The sequence below is a fragment of the Microtus oregoni genome, unplaced genomic scaffold (genome assembly GCF_018167655.1).
Source record: "Microtus oregoni isolate MIOR12 unplaced genomic scaffold, Mior012 000056F_ref0000123, whole genome shotgun sequence".
Lineage (NCBI taxonomy): Eukaryota > Metazoa > Chordata > Mammalia > Rodentia > Cricetidae > Microtus > Microtus oregoni.
The window spans coordinates 3326215-3348578 of NW_024543832.1; the positions used below are offsets into that span (position 1 = coordinate 3326215).

The following is a 22364-nucleotide window of genomic DNA, read 5'->3' on the forward strand; positions in this document are numbered from 1 at the left end:
CTCCCTTATGTCTGCCTAGTTCCTTGCTACACAAGAAAAATTACCCAGCAGGGAGAATTTCTGTTTATTACAAAGTTGGTTTTTAATTAACTAATGAGTATTTGAACACAGATAGCTGCATGGGTGAACTGTTCTGCTCCAAGAAACCATGAATTATTAATGAACACTTCTGTATGGTCACAAGACAGCTCTCTATGATTTAATAACCAAGGAGGCCCCACATGTGTTGAGAACAATATGAGGTATTGCCAATGTCCTTATTTGTCTACATTACCTCAATAGTTAGACCTTGTTTCTGAGAAAAAATTTAAAATGTAAATAAATCTTAAGAGCTAGAAGTGGTACATAACTCCAAGGAAAGAGTGTCTTCCAGACACTACAGGACCGATGAACATATGAAGTCACAGAGACAGGTAAGCATGCCGAGTCGGCACAGAGTATATCCTAATGGGGTCCCAATGTTGGGAGAAGAACACGGACACAGGCTTTCATTCCTTAACCAAGAAGTTCTATAATTGATACTTCCTTGCAAAGGAAATGTTTGTTTTCTCTGTTGAAGTATTATTGGGTGTACTTACTTCACTCAGGACCAGACACAAGTCTTTCAGTAGATGGCTAACACAAAATAAATGCAATATTTTACAGATATTTTCTCTGGTTTCACATTGTACGTTATTTCTTAAGTCTTACTCAACTTTTACCTATATAACATTTCTTTATTTTGAGTATTGTTACGAATTATATGTATCTAAGTTCCTGATTTTATTCTTATATAAATGCTTTTTATTTTAATTTTTCTTTTTTCACTGTTTGCTTTCTATAGAGAGAAGGAGAGGGTGTGAATTTGAAGAGGGGATTCAGTAATCAGAATATATTGTACATTTTTTTTCAAAAGCTGTATAAATTAAATAAAACTGAATAAACTTTTAAAAGAATATACAAACCCGTGTGGTGTTTGACAAGGAAACTATTATATATGAACGTGGAAGCATCATATGTTAGTCACAGCTGGTGCAGGTCAGTTAACAGACTTTAAGAAAAGAAACCACAGAGGATACAAAATCCCCTCCACACTTCACCCCATCTCTATAATGGAGATTTTTAGCTTCATTGTGCCCCCTGCTGGTCCTTTATTTCTAGTTGATTTGTCATGGCTTGCACTGAAATTGCACAGTCAGTTTAATTTGTAACCTAGGCATTAAATACAGTGTTCAGCTGCATATGTAAATGGATTTTGATTAACCTGGAGATGCTGAATACATGTTTCAGAAATTGATTTTATGTTATGCCTATATAATTATCAATGTCCCTCTCAAAGTTAGGTTTCAACTTGGTGACAGTTGTATGTATCCAAGCCTAGCAATTCCCCTTTGTAACATGGTGGCCACAGGAAAGAGCAGAATATTGTCTGCCTTCATTATTCTATACCTGGGGCAAAGCACCTGAAGTCAGAGAATCACAAAGTCTTGGGTTTAGTTTATGCTCCCATCTGTTTCCAGACACAAGAGCCAACAGAAAAGGAGGCACCAATGTGGCACCTATAGCTCAGTTAACAACTTCAGAAAAATATATTAAGAAGGACGTAGAAATATAGTGAATGTGTTTGTAGACATTGCTGGCTGATCAGATGTTACAGTCTACCATATCTATAACACATCTCCCACAAATGTTCTTCCCTTGATGACCCACATAGTAATTAGGCAAGTGCTCTAGAAATTTTGATAGGGCCATGCTTCTACTAATTTAACTGTATGATAGAAGCTTGCAAATTAATGCAAATCACTGTATCTCCCCAAACAACCCAATTCTACATATTCCATTACCCTGGAATAACGTTGAGCTTTTTCATCAAAAGCAGTCTCTCAGAGGGCTGTCTCCATTCTTCTTTAAGGTCACTTACACAGCTTCCTTTCAATACTTCTTCCCATTTGTCCTCAAGAACTGTTAGATAACAGACCAAGATGGATAAGAGGACACTCACAGAATGTATACCATGGCTCAGTCTGTTTAAGAAGCTGCAGTTTTGACAGGGCTCATAAGTATGGTTCCATTCTACCTTGATTCAGTTATGATCAACAGTCAAATACCAGATATGAATGATATACAGACCTGGCACTTCAGGTACGAAAAAGTAGACCTGGTTGGACCATATCTGGCAGAGAATGTGTTAGTAAAGCTTTTTAGGAGATGAATGTTTCACTGATGAAAAATGTTTTGGAATGTGCCCCAAAAATGAGATAAGCTAACAGGAATACATAAGATTTTGCATGCATATATGACTAAATATCAGAAATGGACATTCGCAGAATTAAGCAGAAATGTGTGGCTATAGAAAGTGAAGCTAGCCGGGCGGTGGTGGCGCACGCCTTTAATCCCAGCACTTGGGAGGCAGAGGCAGGTGGATCTCTGTGAGTTCGAGACCAGCCTGGTCTACAAGAGCTAGTTCCAGGACAGGCTCCAAAACCACAGAGAAACCCTGTCTCGAAAAAACCAAAAAAAAAAAAAAGAAAGTGAAGCTATTCACATATGTTTTGCTCTAACTTCAGGATCACAAATCATATGGACCTAATATTGCAGGATAGAGGAATCTGGACCAGTCCAATGCATGGCTTTTCTTCAATCACAAGTCAGAATTTATATGATGTCCTCTAGGCTGTCAGAACACTGAGAAACACCCTGAGGACAAGATTCTCTTTTCATATAGAAAAGAAGTTATTTCTACAATCCAGAGTACTGCAGGAGATGGTGGGGCTCCCCTTGGATTCCATCATCTCTACTCTCCTGGGTAATGGGTATGATGGTGTGCTTCATAGCCCAGCATCATGGAATGCTAGAGGCTATCACGAGTATGAATGTGTAAGAATGTTGGCTGATTGAGCAATATTGATTTACAAAGATATTTTTCCCTCATCACTGGGTTCATGCACTAAAGCCTTGACATAGTGACATCATAAAAAGATGGCATAAGTTTTTTTCCTAAGTTAAACTAATGTGAGGATCACAGCACAGGCTGAGCTGCGGCAATGTGTGTTGAGCTGGGCAAAGATTTCCATAAAATACATGCACACATTGATGTCCAGCATTCTCACTCACACTTTACTGTGGGGATTTTTACAGGCTTCTTGGCTTGGGCTCACTTTCACTGATCAGAATGTTCAGCAGTTTCCTTTGTCACTGTGCTAGTATTGATGCTTGTAATCAGTGCTGAAGGGCCTGAGCACCATTTGCACAACTCGTGAGACTCTTTCTGAAGGGAATTGTATCTGGAACCTAGTTCTGATCTCCTCTCTCTGATTTGCTCACAAACTGATACATCATGATTTCCTCAGTGGTCAGATACCTCAGGTGCAGGACAAAAAAAATTGTATATGTCTGTAGAGAGCTGTACAATGTCTTCCATCAACAGTTATAAACAAGATCTTTAGCTTATTCATCTTGGAAAAATTACGAATTTCATGAATCAGCATCAGCAAGAACAAGAAAGTTGTTGTCTTTGGCAAATAGTGATATCTTGAACCTTCTCAACTGAAGAATTATGATCCAATTCACTTCTGTTCATGGTAAATCACTCACTTTGCATTATTTTACATAGAGTAAATAATTGCACATTATTGCATAGGAAAGTGAGAACATTGATATGAATGAGTAAACACTGATCTATCTCAGGTCTAGGTAATTCTTAGAAGGTGAAACAATTTTGAACTTAGTACTTAAACAGGCCTGTGTTTCGAAGAATGGATAATGAGTGCAACTTGAGTTAAGTAAAGTGAAAATGGACCAACAGTAGGAAGAGTCTGAATCTTGGAGATTTGCACCTGACCTTAAATACTGTCGTGATAATGTCATGTAAGTCTATGAGAAATAAGTGAATAGAAAGTGAATTATAATCTTTGATGTGAGGATTTGGAATGTGTGCTTTAGTTTGCAGGGAATTGTGCTGCCCTGGCTCTGCGGTAATTTGAGGATTGTGGTTGGGACACAGGTCAGCTATGGAATGCCAGGGCTAGGAGAAGAAAATATTCTTCTCCCCTGTCCCCTTGTCACAAGTTTCGAATGCCACAGAGTTTAAGGGAGTGGCTGCCCTGCAACACAGTACATATAGAATTGCTTTGCTCAGATATTTAGTATAGCTAAAATTAGATCTGAGACATTGAGATAATGTCTCTGGAGACTTTTGTGGCCACACCACCTGATGGTATTTTGCAGTTGTTCTGATATTCGTGCTCTCTTGAGAATGATTACTTCACCCACGTATACTTCCTCTTTCTGATTAAACTGTTGATGAAGCAATTGTTTCAATAGTGTATAAATGGGCTGCATAATAAACACGCAGCATGCAGTTGCAATTGCTGCTTTTGCTATGCATCCCCTGTGTCCTGGTTTATTCGAGACCCTTACCCAGGGACCCCAACGCTCCAGACTTCAACACTTTGATATCAGTAACAAAGATTTACTTGACTCTGTCTGTGCTTGAGAATGTCTGGAACGGAGCACTTTTATTATTATTTTTTTTATTGAAAAAATTTCTGCCTCCTCCCAGCCTCCCATTTCCCTCCCCCTCCTCCCACTCCTCTCCCCCTCCACCGACTCTTCTCCCCCTCTCTCTCCAGTATGAAGAGAAATCAGGGTTCCCTGCCCTGTGGAAAGTCCAAAGTCCTCCCCACTCCGTCCTGGTCTAGGAAGGTGAACATCCAAACTGGCTAGGCTCCCACAAAGCCAGAACATGCAGTAGGATCAAAACCCAGTGCCATTGTCCTTGGCTTCTCAGCAGCCCTCATTGTCCGCCATATTCAGAGAGTCCGGTTTTATCCCATGCTTTTTCAGTCACAGTCCAGCTGGCCTTGGTGAGCTCCAATAGATCAGCCCCACTGTCTCCGTGGGTAAGTGCACCCCTTGTAGTCCTGACTTCTTTGCTCGTGTTCTCCCTCCTTCTGCTACTCATTGGGACATTGGGAGCTCAGTGCGGTGCTCCAGTGTGGGTCTCTGTCTCTATTTCCATCCATCGCCAGATGAAGGTTCTATGGTGATATGCAAGATATTTGTCAGTATGGCTATAGGATAGGGTCATTTCAGGTTCTCTATCCTCAGCTGCCCCAGGAACTAACTGGGGACATCGCCCTGGGCACCTGGGAGCCCCTCTAGGTCCAAGACTCTTGCCAAACCTAAGATGGCTCCCTTAATTAAGATATGTGCTTCCCTGATCCCCTATCCAACCTTCCTTTATCAATATCATCCCGTTTCCCCAAATTCCCCCCATCCTCCCCATCTCACTTTTCTCTCCCCATGTCCCCTTACCCCCCTCCCACCCCACACCTAAGATCCCAATTTTTTGCCCGGCAGTCTTGTCTACTTCCCATTACCAGGAGGATAGCTATATGTTTTTCTTTGGGTTCACCTTTTTATTTAGCTTCCTGAGGATATCAAATTATAGATTCACTGACCTTTAATTATGGCTAGAAACCAATTATGAGTGAGTACATCCCATGTTCATCTTTTTGGGTCTGGGTTACCTTACTCAAGATAGTGTTTTCTATTTCCATCCATTTGCATGCAAAATTTGAGAAGTCATTGTTTTTTACCACAGAGTAGTACTCTAATGTATATATATTCCAAACTTGCTTCAACGATTCTTCCATTGAAGGACATCTAGGTTGTTTCCAGGTTCTAGCTATAACAAATAATGCTGCTATGAACATAGATGAATAAATGCCCTTGTCATATGATCTGGCATCTCTTGGGTACATTCCTAAGAGTGGCATTGCTGGATACAGGGGTAGGTTGATCCCGAATTTCCTGAGAAACCACCACACTGATTTCCAAAGTGGTTGCACAAGTTTGCATTCCCACCAGCAATGGATGAGGGTACCCCGTCCTCCTCAGCCTCTCCAGCAAAGGCTATCATTGGTGTTTTTGATTTTAGCCAATCTGACAGGTGTAAGATGATATCTCAAAGTTGTTTTGATTTGCATTTCCCTGATCGCTAAGGAGGTTGAGCATGACCTTAAGTGTCTTTTGGCCATTTGAACTCCTTCTTTTGAGAATTCTCTGTTCAGCTCAGTGTCCCATTTTTTAATTGGGTTAACTAGCATTTTAGAGTCTAGTTTCTTGAGTTCTTTATATATTTTGGAGATCAGACCTTTGTCTGTTGCGGTTTTGGTAAAGATCTTCTCCCAGTCAGTGGGTTGCCTATTTGTCTTAGTGACAGTGTCCTTTGCTTTACAGAAGCTTCTCAGTTTCAGGTGGTCCCATTTATTCAATGTTGCCCATATTGTCTGTGCGGCTGAGGTTATACCTAGGAAGCAATCGCCTGTGCCCATCTGTTGTAGGGTACTTCCCAATTTCTCTTCTATCAGGTTCAGTGTGTTCAGTTTCATATTGAGGTCTTTGATCCATTTGGACTTGAGTTTTGTGCATGGTGATAGATATGGGTCTATTTTCATTCTTCTACAGGTTGACATCCAGTTGTGCCAGCACCATTTGTTGAAGATGCTTTCTTTCTTCCATTGTATACTTTTAGCTATTTGTGGAAAATCAGGTGTTCATAGGTTTGTGGGTTAAAATCCAGGTCTTCTATATGATTCCATTCGTCAACTTCTCTGTTTTTCTGCCAGTACCACACTCTTTTCATTACTATAGCTCTGTAATGGAGTTTGAAGTCAGGGATGGTAATGCCTCCAGAAGTTTCTTTATTGTATAAGATTGTTTTGGCTATTCTGGGTTTTTTTGTTTTTCCATATAAAGTTGATTATTGTCCTCTCAAAATCTGTGAAGAATTTTGATGGGACATTGATGGAGATTGCAATGAATCTATAAATTGTCTTTGGTAGAATTGCCATTTTTACTATGTTGATCCTCCCAATCCAAGAGCAAGGGAGATCCTTCCATTTTCTGGTATCCTCTTCAATTTCTTTCTTCAATGCCTTAAAGTTCTTGTCAAATAGATCTTTCACTTCTGTGGTTAGAGTTACCCCAAGATATTTTATGCTATTTGTGGCTATCGTGAAAGGTGATGCTTCTCTGATTTCCCTCTCTGCTTCCATATCCTTTGTGTATGGGAGAGCAACTGATTTTTTGGAGTTGATCTTGTATCTGGCCACATTATTAAAGGTGTTTATTAGCTGTAGGAGTTCTTTGGTGGAGTTTGGGGTTGCTTATGTACACTATCATATCATCTGCAAATAACGAGAAGTTTAACTTCTTCCTTTCCAATTCGAATCCCCTTGATCCACTTATGTTGTCTTATTTCTATTGCTAAAACTTCAAGCACTATATTGAAGAGGTATGGAGAGAGTGGACAGCCTTGTCGTATTCCTGATTTTAGTGGGATGGCTTTGAGTTTCTCTCCATTTAGTTTGATGTTAGCTGTCGGCTTGCTGTATATAGCTTTTATTATATTTAGGTATGACCCTGTATCCCTAATCTCTCCAATACTTTTATCATAAAGGGATGTTGAATTTTGTCAAAAGCTTTTTCAGCATCTAATGAAATGATCATATGGTTTTTTTTCTTTCAGTTTATTTATATGATGGATTATATTGATAGATTTTCGTATGTTCAACCAGCCCTGCATCTCTGGGATAAAGCCTACTTGATCATAGTGCATAATTTTTCTAATGTGTTCTCGGATACGGTTTGCCAGTATTTTTTGAGGAATTTTGAGTCCATATTCATGAGTGAGTGTGGCCTGTACTTCTCTTTCTTGCTTGATTCTTTGTGTGGTTTTGGTTTCAGAGTAACTTTAGCTTCAAAAAAGGAATTTGGCAATGAATCTTCTGTTTCTATGTTGTGAAATACATTAAGGAGTATAGGTATTAAGTCTTTTTGGAAGTTCTGGTAGAATTCCGCATTGAAACCATCTTGTCCTGGGCTTTTTTTTTTTTTTTGGTAGGGAGGTTTTTGATAACAGCTTCTAATTCTTCACGACTAACAGGTCTATTTAGATTGTTCACCTTGTAGTTGTTTAACTTTGATATATGGTATTTATCTAAAAAAGTGTCCATTTCTTTTACATTTTCCAGTTTTGTGGCATACAGGCTTTTGTAGTAAGATCTAATGATTCTCTGAATTTTCTCTGTGTCTGTGGTTATGTCCCCCTTTTCATTTCTGATCTTATTAATTTGCATATTCTCTCTCTGCCGTTTGATTAGTTTGGATAGGGGTTTATCAATCTTGTTGATTTTCTCCAGGAACCAGCTTTTTGTTTTATTGACTCTTTGGATTGTTTTCTCGGTTTCTATGTTGTTGATTTCTGCCCTCAGTTTGATTATTTCCATTCTTCTTCTCCTCCTAGGTGAGTCTGCTTCTTTTTTTTTCTAGAGCTTTCAGGTGGGTGTTAAGTCTCCAATATGTGCTTTCTCTGTTTCCTTTAAGTGGGCACTTAGTGCTATGAACTTTCCTCTTAGGACTGTTTTCATAGTGTCCCATAAGTTTGAATAGGTTGTTTCTTTATTTTCATTGAATTCAAGGAAGACTTTAATTTCTTTCTTTATTTCTTCCTTGATTCAGGTATGGTTCAGGAGTTGACTGTTCAGTTTCCATGAGTTTGTAGGCTTTCTGGGGGTAGCATTGTTGTTGAATTCTAACTTTAATCCATGGTGATCTGATAAGACACAGGTGGTTACGAATATTTTTTTTTGTAACTGTGGAAGTTTGCTTTGTTACCGAGTATGTGGTCAATTTTTGAGAAGGTTCCATGAGCTGCTGAGAAGAAGGTATATTCTTTCCTATTTGGGTGGAATGTTCTATATATGTCTGTTAAGCACATTTGATTCATTACCTCTATTAATTCTCTTATTTCTCTGTTAGGTTTCTATCTGATTGACCTGTCCATTGGTGAGAGAGAAGTGTTGAAGTCTCCTACTATTAGTGTGTGCAGTTTAATGGCAGCCTTGAGTTTTAGTAATGTTTCTTTTACGTACGTGGGTGCTTTTATATTAGTGGCATATATATTCAGGAATGAGACTTCATCCTGATGAACTGTTCCTTTTATGAGTATAAAATGTCCCTCTCCATCTCCTCTGATTGATTTAAGTTTGAAGTCAACTTTGTTAGAAATTAGTATGGCCACACCTTCTTGTTTCTTAGGTCCATTTGCTTGATAAGCCTTTTCCCAGCCCTTTACTCTGAGTAGGTGCCTGTCTTTGTGGTTGAGGTGTGTTTCTTGTAAACAGCAGAATGTTGGATCCTGTTTTTGTATCCAATCTCTTAGCCTGTGCCTTTTTATAGGTGAGTTGAGTCCATTAACATTAAATGATATTAATGTCCAGTGGTTGTTAACTCCGGTCACTTTTTTAGTAGTAGAATTTGTGTGTTTCCTTTCTTTGAGTTTTGCTGGTGAAGGGTCACTAGATGTTTGAGTTATTGTGGTCATTGTTGGACTCCTTGGTTTGTGATTTTCCTTCTATTACTTTCTGTAAGGCTGGATTTGTGGCTACGTATTGTTTAAATTTGTTTTTATCCTGGAAAATTTTGTTTTCTTTATTTATAGTGAATAAAAGCTTGGCTGGGTATAGTAGTCTGGGCTTGCATTCATAGTCTCTTAGTTTCTGCAGTACATCTATCAAGGACCTTCTGGCTTTCATTGTTTCTGTAGAGAAATCTGGTGTAAGTAACTTGGCCTGATTCCTTTGAAGCTCTTAATATTCTTTCTTTATTCTGTATGTTTTGTGTTTTGATTATTATATGGCAAGGAGATTTTTTTTTTGGTCCAGTCTTTTCAGTGTTCTGTATGCTTCTTGAACCTTCAAAGGAATATCTTTCTTTAGGTTGGGAAAGTTTTCTTCTATAATTTTATTAAATATATTTTCTGGACCTTTGAACTGTACTTCTTCTCCTTCTTCTATCCCAATTATTCTTAGGTTTTGTCTTTTTATTGTGTCCCAGATTTCCTGAAGTTTTGTGATGAGAATTTGTTGGTTTAACTGTTTTCTTTGATCAGTGTGTTTATTTTCTTTATGGTATCTTCAGTGTCTGACATTCTTTCTTCTATCTCATGTAATCTGTTAGTAGTACTTGTCTCTGTAGTTCCTGTTCGTTTACCCAGATTTTCCATCTCCATCCTTCCCTCGGTTTGTGTTTTCTTCATTACTTCCATTTCATTCTTCAAGTCTTGAACCGCTTCCCTTACCTGTTTGATTGCTTTTTCTTGTTTCTCTTGGTTTTCTTGGGTATCTTTGAGCGATTTATTCATTCCCTCTACCTTTTTGTTTGTAATCTTTAATTTTTATGGCAGTTTTTCATCTCCTGTTTAAAGTCTTCTATTATTTTCATATAATTAAATTTTGAGTCGATTTTTTCTAATTCTTCTGGAGTAGGATGTACAATTCTTCTTATTTCGGGATCCCTGGATTCTGGTGATGTCATGTTGCCTTTCAGGTTGTTGGAGGAATTCTTGCATTAGCACCTTCCCATCTCTTCCTCCAAATGGAGCCAGGAGAGGCCTGGTGTCTTGGTCCAGTCTTTGCTGTGACTGACTCTCTGGATGTATCTCTTCAGTGTAGAAGCAGGAACGGTCCCGTCCAGATGGAACTCCTCAGCACCAAAACATGGATGCCTGGTAGTCCAATGAGCCCTGGACAAAAGGGGGAACTTGGGGGACAGCGCGGGGACGAGTAGAACACAGGAGACCCTGCCGCACAAGCTGAAGGTGTGCGTGCTCCCTTTCGGGGGTCCTTGAGGCCAGCCCGGTAGGCAGGCACTCACCGCTCTGGGTTGGTAGCCTTAGTGTAGGAGCAGAAAACTGTTCCTGAGCAAAGGACCTAGCAGAAAACGGCAGGCTTGGGTGGGGTCGTGTGTAAGAAAGACAGCCCTGCAGAACAAGCTGGGGGAGGGCGTTTGTGCTCTCTTCCAGGACAATCCGCCCCTGGATAGCACACACTCACTGGTCCAGATGGAACTCCTCAGCACCTAAACAGGGCCACTTGGTAGCCCAATGATCCGGGGAAAAAAGGAAGAACGGGGCAGGCAAGGGGAGCACTTTGTACATGTTGTGACAAAACATCTGAGCAGTAAAATGTTTAGAAATCTTCATAGAGATGGAATCAACAGTGCAGTCAGAAACTGACCAGAAATTGGACAGTATCCAACTAGCTTGTTCATGTGAATGCCAGAAACATTAATAAACAGGTTTACTCTAAACACAATATCCTCATTTATTAAAAAATTCAACACACAATTTTGGAGGGGGATTCTAGCGTGTTTCATTTGCATTTTCTTTAGCGGAAAAATTATTTTTAAGCAATACACTCTGATCATACTTATTCTTTTTCTAAACTACTTATAGGTCCTCCTCACCTCCCTATTAACTAAATTGCAAGCCTTTGTTTCTTTAAATCTTTATAAAACAATCCCATCTCTCTTTGTCCCTCTTGATGTTTATCCCTGTCTCTCTCTCACACATACACAGACTCATTAAAACACAAAAACAAAAAACCAAAATATATAAACAAAATACCAGCAAGACAAGAAAATGTGCAAATGAATTTATGTTGTTAAAAAAATCTACAAAAATACTTCTGTATGATTTATTGGTGTTAGTATAAGACCTATTGGGAAGTATGTTTAATTGAGCCAGTTAAATTCCCCTGAAGTGCCCTAATTTTTCTTGCATGTTCAAACCAATTGCAGATATTTTCTTCATTAGGATTGGGAGTCCTGTCTATTTCCCCTCTTGGCAGTAGAATCCCATGTTTTTTGAACATGTTCAGCCCTGTGTCTACTTCTACCGTCTAGTGAGTTCATATGTATATCAATTCTATTGTGTGTGTGTTGTAATAGGAGCAGCGGGCTATGTTCCTGACACCCAGCCGTCTGCATGGCTAGCTTTATACCTGAAATAATTACATGGAAACTGTATTCTTTTAAATACTGCCTGGCCCATTACTTCCAGCCTCTTATAGGCTAGATCTTACATATGATCTAACCCATTTCTAATATTCTGTGTAGCACCATGAGCTGGCTTACCAGGAAAGATCTTAACCTGCATCTGTCTGGAGAAGGAGAATCATGGCAACTCTCTGACTCAGCTTTCTTTCTCCCAGCATTGTGTTCTGTTTACTCCACCCACCAAAGGGTTGGCCTATCAAATGGGCCTAGGCAGTTTCTTTATTAATTAACCAATGAAAGCAACAGATCAGAAAGAAATAACTCCCACATCATATGTGGAAGAGACTGTAACTGAGTGGTCTAATATCTCTCTTGTTGCATAGATTGTCTATTTGAGATTCTCTTTTATTTCCCTTATTGTGAAAGAAGAAGCTACACTATTGATAGTTGTGTGAAACACTGATTAATATGCATATACAGGCATGTGCTTGGGAATTATTTTGTTGTTCTATTCCTTTAGCACAGTGGCCTCAAACTTCCTATTTGCTGCATCCCTTTAATATATTTATTTCCTCATGTTGTCGTGACCCCATAACCATGAAATTATTTTGTTGCTATTACATAACTGTAATTATCGACTATAAATAATAATGTAAATATCTGGCTTGCAGGGTACCTGATATGTGAACCCTGTGAAAGAGTTATTTGACCCTTGTGAAAGGGTTGTTTATTTCCCAAAGAGGTCATACCCCAAAGGTGGAAAACCATGGCTTTGGCATAACATTGGTTTTCCTGTAAACAACCTCACTACAATTTCTAGAACATTCTAGTAGTTTCTTGCATGGTTTACATATATGGGGTGGTCTTTTTTAATTTATTTATTTATTTATTAAAATTTTCCACCTACCCCCTACTCCCATTTCCCTCCAACTTCCCCCTCCCATGCTAAGAGAAGTCAGGGTGCCCTGCCATGTGGGAAGTCCAAGGCCATCTGCCTCGCCATCCAGGTCTAGGAAGGTGGGCATCCAAACAGAGTAGGCTCCCAAAAAGCCAGTAAATCCAATAATAGAATAGCTGATTACTTCCCCAATATTTGTGCCATTAATCAACACATAAGCATATCTAACAGGCAGATCACCATTGTGGGTCACAGTTTGTTGTTAGGTTTATTATTACACTTCTTCTCTGAGAGCTTGCCAAGTACCTTCCACTGCTACAAAGTCAGTAGATAAGGCATCCAGTAAGGTGCCAACTCAAGTTCTCCATGTTCATGAGATATATAAGTGTTGTCTTTAGCAATAGGGTTTTACATCAGTTTGTGGAGAGCAATCATAGCCTTGGCAATATCCTGAGTTATTTTGTGATTTACATGAAGTCACTTTGGCCAGTGATTCAATTTATTAATGTTTGTCCAGGAACGACAATCTTCCAAACATCCAGTAGTTTACTGAAGATAAATGTTGCAATAATTTTGAATCTGCTCTTTTGGGGATTTGAAGCCAAAGACTGAGTGGAAACACATCTCTAAACCACCTGGGTTAGAAAGAGGACACTATTAATACTTAAAAAAACTATTGGGCACCAGCTTCAGCAAAGATACGACTTACCTGTGTAGGGCATAGATATTAGAAAAGTCACTTATGACTATGAATACATGCATGAAAATAGCATAAAAGAAGCACAGGGTAGTATCAGGAGGGAGTTCTAGTAAATACGGAAATTTGCCTTTATTTAATTTTTCATACACTTTTTAGCCCAAAACAACAGGAGGAAAATACGAACAACAGCTTTAACATGATACAAAGAACAACTAAATAGTTTTGTGCTTCAATACTTTAAGACATCAAATCATTAGCATTCTGTTGTTTAAGCAGTGAACCCACCCTAGACCGAGTATCCAGAAGGCAGACACTCCTTAAGTGGAACCTCCTATTTCAAAAGAAGGAGCAGAGGTATGCTTGAATACCCTGATCATTAGTCAGGGTGAACTGGATCTACCTGTATGGACCATCTTACTGTTGAAAGGACCAAGTAACCACACCCTAGGTCAGGATGTGCAGTCGCACTTGTCAACAACTTTGGACAAGCAAAAACTCTCTGGCATTGAGACAAGGTGGAACTAGGTTCACATTTTTAGTCCTCCACAAAAAACTTATCAACAGATTCTCATTTCTGACAAATTTTAAAAGGCACTTAATTTGTGTATCAGGAAGCCAAGGCTCTGAACCAAATGGTAGAGAGGAATCCCCAGAGGCTAGCAGGAAAACTGTGTCCACTCCCAAACCCCTAAATTGTAGAGGAAGGCATAGAGCTGTACTGTACTGTACTGCTGTCAGCTGAGGCTGTGTCAATGTGCTCTCCATTCATAGTAGTGTGTAGCCGTTTCTGCAGAATACACACTGGTGATCTTGAGGAATACCCTGTTGTTGTTGTCCTTGGAGACTGTGAGCCAGCTTTTCAGGGGTGTGTTGTAAAACTTAGTATCATCCCACCAAATGATTGCAACCCACTCCAAACCCTTTCCTGAGGGCTGATGGATCCAAACCACACCTATACCAAAGTGCTCAGTGAAATCCCAGAGAAAGAGCAGGTCAGTATGAGATCCTGGGAGGGCTGCAACAGCCCAGGGCCAGTTTCCTTCAGCATAACCTGGGACAAGACAACTGTGGAGAAAGGAAAGCAGAGGATAAGACTGGAATAGGTGATAATATACAAGTCTGCCATTTAGTGATCCTTGACACTCACATGCAGGGCAAATCAGCAGCAGGAATGAAGAAAGAAGTCTGTCCATGGCTGCACACCAGTGAGTACCCAGACCCAGCTTTGGCTTTTAAACCCAGGGCTGGGTGGATTCAGGAGAGACTTGCATTCCATGCCAGGCACTGTCTTTGATGAAGGACTTAAGTTTTAGAACTCAGGGGAAGCCAGTCTATGAGGGGGGCACAGAAGCCCTCACAGAAGTTCACTTTTTTTCCCCAAAGAAAATAGCCCACCTGGTAGAGACAGGCCTTCATGAGTACTGTGGGAATACAGCAGGGAAGAGAAGTTACCTTGCAGGCTGGCAGTTATGCAGTCTATAATTGCATAGAAGAAAGTGATATTTCATTGATTACTGATCTGTTAATTTCCTGCCTCATGTATGTGAGATTTCTATTTATTCAATATCAGTAGCTTCATCTTTATACTGCCCTCTGATTAAAAACAGCACGAACCGAAAACATAAACTATAGGCAAAGACATGAATAGTTAGCCCACTTCTCTCAGACCTCGAGCATACTGAAAGAGGACCAGAAGGACAGAAGACACTGAAAGTCACCACACAAAGCCTAGGATTTTATTCACTGGAACTGTGATGCTAAAACACAATGCAGTCTTTTTCTTACTACAATGGATGTTTTAGAGTTAAGGGAGCCAATGATTTCCCTAACTTTGAACACCATTCACAGTGACTTTGTGATATGAATATGACTGAAAACATAGAAAAATATTTGAGTAAACTGATTTCTTTAAATAAATCTATGTCAAAAATGATTAACTTATTTTTAGGAATAAACTATCTTCTTATTTAAATGTTTAAAATATAAAGACATCAAGATGTGTCTAATCCCATGAGTTTGCACTTACCACAAAGTTATAGTAACACTATATAAAGAAACAAAACCCTCAGTGCTGAGAGGCAGCTGAGGCACTGAACCCTCATGGAAGGATTGGCAATAAGACCAGCACCTACACTTGGTTCATTTTACAGGGCATTTCAATGTCACAATGACTTTTTATTTATGATTAAATTATATATACTGAAATAAGATTGTGTCTGACATTATCTCCATGATAATGTCAAAGATCATCATAAATGTCCTCATCAAAGACAGGGAGTAGAAAAAAAGGATCCTGGAATGGATGATAACAGGAGCAAAGAGGCTCTTTCCAGTTTCTGTCCATTATCTGTAGAGTAGCAGTGAACACTGAGTGAGTGTCTCTAGTAGGATGTAGAGTCATTTGGGTATATGCTCCAGAGTGGTATAGCTGGATGCTAGGGTATTCACACTGATTCCACAGTGGCTGTACAGAGTGGGGAGTATAAAGTGTTTAAGTTTTCAGTATAAAGGGTTTGGACACTTCAAAAAGGCTCTGCAGCATGCAACAGTCAACTGCCAGAATCAAGGTCTTACAGTCACTTGACTGATGCCTTACATTGTTGAGCTTTGTTCAATTCAGAGGACAGGATCGGGAGATTCCTTGCCAGCTTATCATTAATGCTTTTCTGTTGGTGGAGAGAAGAGAGTGCTTTATGAAGACAGTATTTTAAATTCAACAGGGGTTTAAATGTCTCTACCATTGAATGGGATTCCTGCCTACCACAACATATGAAGATTATGTCATAGATATTCAGTACATAGCATTCATATGTTTGGGATTTATGTTTGTTACAGGAACATGCCAAACTATCCCTCTACACTACAGAGATTTCTTACTTAATCAACCCCTTGAGATTTCAAGTACCACAGGATTCCATGTTGCTTGTTCTTGGCCCAGGTATCCAAAACCAATCACTCTATTGAACTAGAGTGACTTCATCATATCCAGAGGAACATGAAGGATGATAGCATGTCAGAGAAAGTCAGTGTCTGTAAAAGCCTGAGACTGTAGGTCAGGGTACTGGTTCTGAAAAGGCAGTAAACTTAAGATCAGATTAATATGAATAACCCCAAACCTATTCTTAACTGACATGCATACACACTGGGTAAAAAAAATCATTTCTATGAAAAGAAATTTAATTGTATTTTTGTTAACTTGTAAGATTTACACTTATGTGGTAGTACATTATGATGTAAATATATCTTCCATTTTGAGAAATTTAAATTCTGCTGCACAACACAGGTAGAATTTTAAAACACACATTCATGCTACTAAAGACTGTGAGAGGAGTTTTGGTTTGGTCAGATGCTGTTTATGTGAACTTTACTGGTAAAATTCATATTATACATTATTCAAAGGTACCCCAAAAAGTTCAAGTCTCTTTGCATCCAGTGATAATTCTGTCACAATGCATTAACACAGTTTTCCCTTCTTTAGTGTTTTATTACAGAGAAACATGTAAATGGAGGTGAATTAGCATCATTTTATTATAGAGAAAGATGCAGAAAAACAGAAACTCAGAAAGATTATTTCTGTGTAAATCTTCAGGCTAGTCTTCACTGTCATTTCAGTCCTAGGGCAGCTTCCAGCTCCTTCGGGGTTTCTGATACGCTCAGGATGTATTTGCAACACTGTGCATTGCACAGTAATAGACTGCAGAGTCTTCAGAAGTCAGGCTTCTGAGCTCCATGTAGGCTGTGCTTGAAAATGTGTCTGTAGTCAGAATGGCCTTGCCTTTGAACTTCTGATTGTATTTAGTATTATCACCTTCAGAATGAATCCTGGCAATCCACTCCAGGCCCTGGCTAGGACTCTGCTTCACCCAGTGAATATAGTGATAAGTGATATCATCAGAGACCCTGCAGGACAATTTCACTGAGGTCCCAGGCCTCACAAGCTCAGGCCCAGACTGTTGCAGCTGTACCTGGGAGTGGACACCTGTAGAGAAAGGATAGTTTAGGAGTCATTGTCACCACTGTCCTGTTTCCTCTTCAGATTTGAAACTGGAATGCCTTTTTACCTGTAGTTAGTGACATGATGAAGAGAGTGATCCAGCTCCACTCCATGGTGAGGACCTGTGTGCTCGGTGACTGTGTAGAGGACACTGATCATATCTTGTTCTGGGGTGTGGACATCTCTATATTTACCTCCGTAGACTCATGTAATTTGTATATTCATGAACAGTGTACCTCTTTGATAAGGTCCTAGTACAGCTTTAAAGAAAGAGGTAGGGGACCTTGAGTTGGCAGCAGGATGCTAAAGTCCAGTTCTAAAATTGTCTGAAGAAATGAAACCCATACTATACCCCCACTCCTTGTGCAGATGTGTGGATGTAACATCAACACATAAACTCTCAATTTACAAAGACACTTCAGTCAGAGACAATTGTTTCTCTTGTGACAAAAGATTAACAGTTACCAGTAGTCATTAAGACAAAAAGGCAACCTACAGAATTGGAAAAGATCTTCACCAACCCTGCATCAGACAAAGGTCTGGTCTCCAAAATAAATAGAGAACTCAAGAAACTAGACATTAAAACTCTAATTAACCCAATTAAAAAATGGAATACTGAACTGAACAGAATTCTCAACAGAAGAAGTTCAAATGGCTAAAAGACACTTAAAGTCATGATCAACCTCCTTAATGATCAGGGAAATGCAAATCAAAACAACTTTGAGATACCATCTTACACCTGTCAGATGGCTAAAATCAAAAACAACAATGATAGCCTATGCTGGAGAGGTTGTGGAGTAAGGGGAACACTCATCCATTGTTGGTGAGAATGCAAACTTGTGCAACCACTTTGGAAATTATTGTGGCGGTTTCTCAGGAAACTAGGAGTCAGCCTACCTCAGGATGTAGCAATTCCACTCTTGGGAATATACCCAAGAGATGCCCAATCATACTACAAAAGCATTTGTTCAACTATGTTCATAGTAGCACTCTTTATAATAGCCAGAATCTGGAAACAACCTAGGTGCCTCTCAATAGAAGAATGGATAAGGAAGGTATGGCACATATACACTTCAGAGTTTTACTCAGCGGTAAAAAACAATGACATCTTGAATTTTGCATGCAAATGAATGGAAATAGAAAATACTGTACTGAGTAAGATAACCCAGACCCAGTAAGATGAATATGGTATGTACTCACTCATAAGTGGATTCTAGCCATAAATAAATAAAAAACATTGAGCCTATAATTCATGATCCTAGAGAGACTAAATAAGAAGGTGAACCCAAAGAAAAACATATAGTTATCCTCCTGGATATTGGAAGTGGACAAGATTGCTGGACAAGGTTTGGGAGCATGGGGGTGGGGGTAGTGTGGGGGTAAGCAGAGATGGGGAGAGAGAAGGGAGAAGGGGAGGATGGGGAGAGTTTGGGAGAATAGGTGGGATGGAGGAAGGGTGGATGTGGGTGCAGGGAAGTAGATATCTTAATTAAGGGAGCCATTTTAGGGTTGGCAAGAACCTTGACTCTAGAGGGGATTTCAGGTGTCCAAGGAGATGTCCCCAGCTTGTTCCTTGGGCTGCAGAGTAGAGGATACCTGAACTGGCCTTATCCTATAGCCACACTGATGAATATCTTGTATATCATCTGATGATGGATAGAGACAGAGACCCACAATGGAGCACTGGACTGAGCTCCTAAGGTCCAAATGAGGAGCAGAAGGAGAGATAACATGAGCAAGGAAGTCAGGACCGGGAGGAATCTTGTCCACCTACTGTGACGTGGGACTGATCTAATGGGAGATCACCAAGGCCCGTTGGAATGGGACGGGTGGAGCATGTGACCAAACTGGACTCTCTCAATGTGGCTGATGGTGGAGGCTGACTGAGAAGCCAAGGACAATGGCACTGGGTTTTGATTCTACTGCATGGATGGGCTTTGTAGGAGCCTAGTCTGTTTGGATGCTCCCCTTCTTGGACCTGGTCGGGGGGGCGGGGGGGAGAGGAACTTGGACTTCCCATAAGGTAGGGAACCCTGACTACTCTTTGGACTGGAGAAGGAGGGGGGAATGGGGGAAGGTGGAAATTTTTAATAAAATATAAAGAAAACTTAATAAGCAGGAAGAATTTCCTGTTCAGTTCAAGGTTGGTTTTTCTATGCCCTACAACTAAAGTCCTCAACTCATAGTGAAATGTAGATTGAATCAACTTTGTTGTTCTTTTTTTACCTGAGAATAATTATAAACAAAAAAAACAAAGTACAGTAAATGCAAGCAAGAGCTGGAGAAAGATTGTTTACAGGTTGATGTAAGGATAAATTAGCGTAGTTACATGGGAAATCAGTTTTTAGAATTTTACAAATATTAATCAATAAAACTATGCTGTGTCCTGGCCATATCCATCCAAAGCATGTGGTCAATGACTCTATATTTTATTAAGTAGTCAGTTCTGTGTCTATGTTTATTAGTGTTCTATTAACAGCGACTGGAAGATGGAACAAACATATGCTTCCAACAAAGAACAAATATATAATGACAATGTTGGTTGTATAAACAAAGGAATAATCAGCAGAAGTAAAATATGAGCTAAGAAATCTATAGATAAGTGGATGGAACTAAAAAAAAAAATATGCTGAGTGAGGTCACCCTAGACCATAAAGACAAATACTACATGTTCTCACTTATATGTGATTACAAGTTGTGAATATTATGTTTCTGTGTTTAATATATAAAACAAGAGACTTAAAATTGGCCATTGGAGTTTGAGGAATTAAGGTCAAGGATATACTAAAATATAGATAAACTGAAAGGAGATCAGGAAAACACAGGAGAAAGAATTTCAAACATGAAATCATTTGCAAAATTGAGACATTAAGTGTTGGTGGAAGAGAAACACAATTTAAGTTGTAAGAAAACATATTAAAATGAGGATCATGAAACATAAGTAAACATATAAATGTAAAGGATATAAAACGCGTTTGCATGACATAACAAAGCAAAAATATGAAAGTAAAGACAAGTAGACTGTGGAATAAGAGAAATGTAAATTATGAAGTTATTTTTATAACAAAATTTCAGGAAATAAGGAAGATTTACTAGGTGCCTAGTTTTACATTTGAGATTTTCAATGTGTTGACTGAATGAATTTGTGTTCAGATTTTGATGTGGTTTTATGGATCTATTGATACAGTATTATTATCAAAAATAATATTTAAAGAAAATTGCATGAAAACTAGTGAGATTTAAATAAACTTTACATTTAGTTATTAGCATTGCCCCTGCAGTTTTTCTGATCATGTCCTATGGATATAAGAGATAAGATGCTTCCAGAAATGGGTTAGACAGCTCATGAATGAGATTTGTAGCTACTGTATAAGATTCTTGATGTCTTTTCTCTCCATTCAGGCTGCCTAGCTCCATGCTACAGAAGAAAAATTACCCAGCAGGGAGAATTTCCTGTTTATTACAAAGTTGGTTTCTAATGAACTAATGAGTATTTGAACACAGATACCTGCATGGGTGAACTCTTCTGCTCCCAGAAACCATGAGTTATTAATGAACACCTCTATATGGGCACAAGACAGCTCTATATGCTTTAATAATCATGGAAGCCCCACGTGTTGAGAACAGTATGAGGTATTGCCAATGTCCTTATATGTTTACATTACCTCAATAGTTAGACCTTGTTTGTGAGAAAGAATTTAAAATATGAATAAATCTTAAGAGCTAGAAGTGGTGCATAACTCTTAAGGAAAGACTGTCTTCCAGACACCACAGGACTGATGCACATATGAAGTCACAGAGACTGGAAAGCGTGCTGAGTCTGCAAAGATTTGATCCTAATGGGATCTCAAAGTTGGGAGAAGAACATGGACACAGGCTTTCATTCTTTAACCAAGAAATTCTGTAATTGATACTTCCTTGCAAAGGAAATGTTTGTTTTCTCTGTTGAAGTATTATTGGGTATACTTACTTCACTCAGGACTGCACACAATTCCAGCAGTAGATGGCTAAAACAGAATGAATGCAATATTTTACAGATATTTTCTCTTATTTTACATTGTGCATTATTTTACCAATATAACATAACTTCAGTTTGAGTGTTGTTATTGTGTTTTATATGTGTGTGTGTGTGTGTGTGTGTGTGTGTGTGTAAGTTCCTGTTTTTAATTTTTACATAAATGTATTTTATTTTACTTTTTCTTTTTTGACTGCTTTCTACAGAGAGGAGAGGGTGTGAAATTGGGGAGGAGATTCAGTAATCAGAATATATTGTACATTTTTTTTAAAATAAACTCTATAAAGTAAATAAAACTGAATGAAATTTTAAAAGATATACAAACTGGTGTTTGACAAGGTATCTTTACTGTGTATGACCATGGAAACATCATACGTCAATCACAGCTGGTGCAAGTCATTTAAGAGACTTTAAGAAAGGAAACCACAAAGGATACAGAATCCCCTCCACACTTCACCCCATCTCTATAATGGAGATTCTTAGCTTCATTGTGCCCCCTGATGGTCCTTTACTCTATTTCAAGTTGATTTGTCATGGCTTGCACTGAAATTGCACAGTCTGGTTTAATTTGTAACCTAGGCATTAAATACAGAGTTCCGCTGCATATGTAAATGGATTTTGATTAACCTGGAGATACTGAATAGATGTTTCAGAAATTGATTTTATGCTATGCCTATATAATTATCAATGTCCATCTCAAAGTTAGGTTTCAACTTGGTGACAGATGTATGTGCCCAACTCTAGCAATTCCCCCTTGTAACATGGTGGCCACAGGAAAGAGCAGAATCTTGGCAGCCTTCATTATCTACACCTGGGGCAGAACACCTGAAGTCAGAGAATCACACAGTATTGAGCTTAGTTCATGTTTCCAGACACAGGAGCCAACAGAACAGGAGGCACCTCTACAGTACCTATAGATCCGTTAACAACTTCA

At 39.0% G+C, this 22364-nt stretch overlaps 1 gene segment (V, D, J or C); it reads right to left on the minus strand.

Moving 5' to 3' along the window:
- Positions 1–17074: 17074 nt before the first annotated feature.
- LOC121438543 lies at positions 17075–17528 on the minus strand. The segment is given in 2 exon segments: positions 17075–17400; positions 17483–17528. Coding segments are annotated over 2 exon segments (372 nt in total).
- Positions 17529–22364: the final 4836 nt, after the last annotated feature.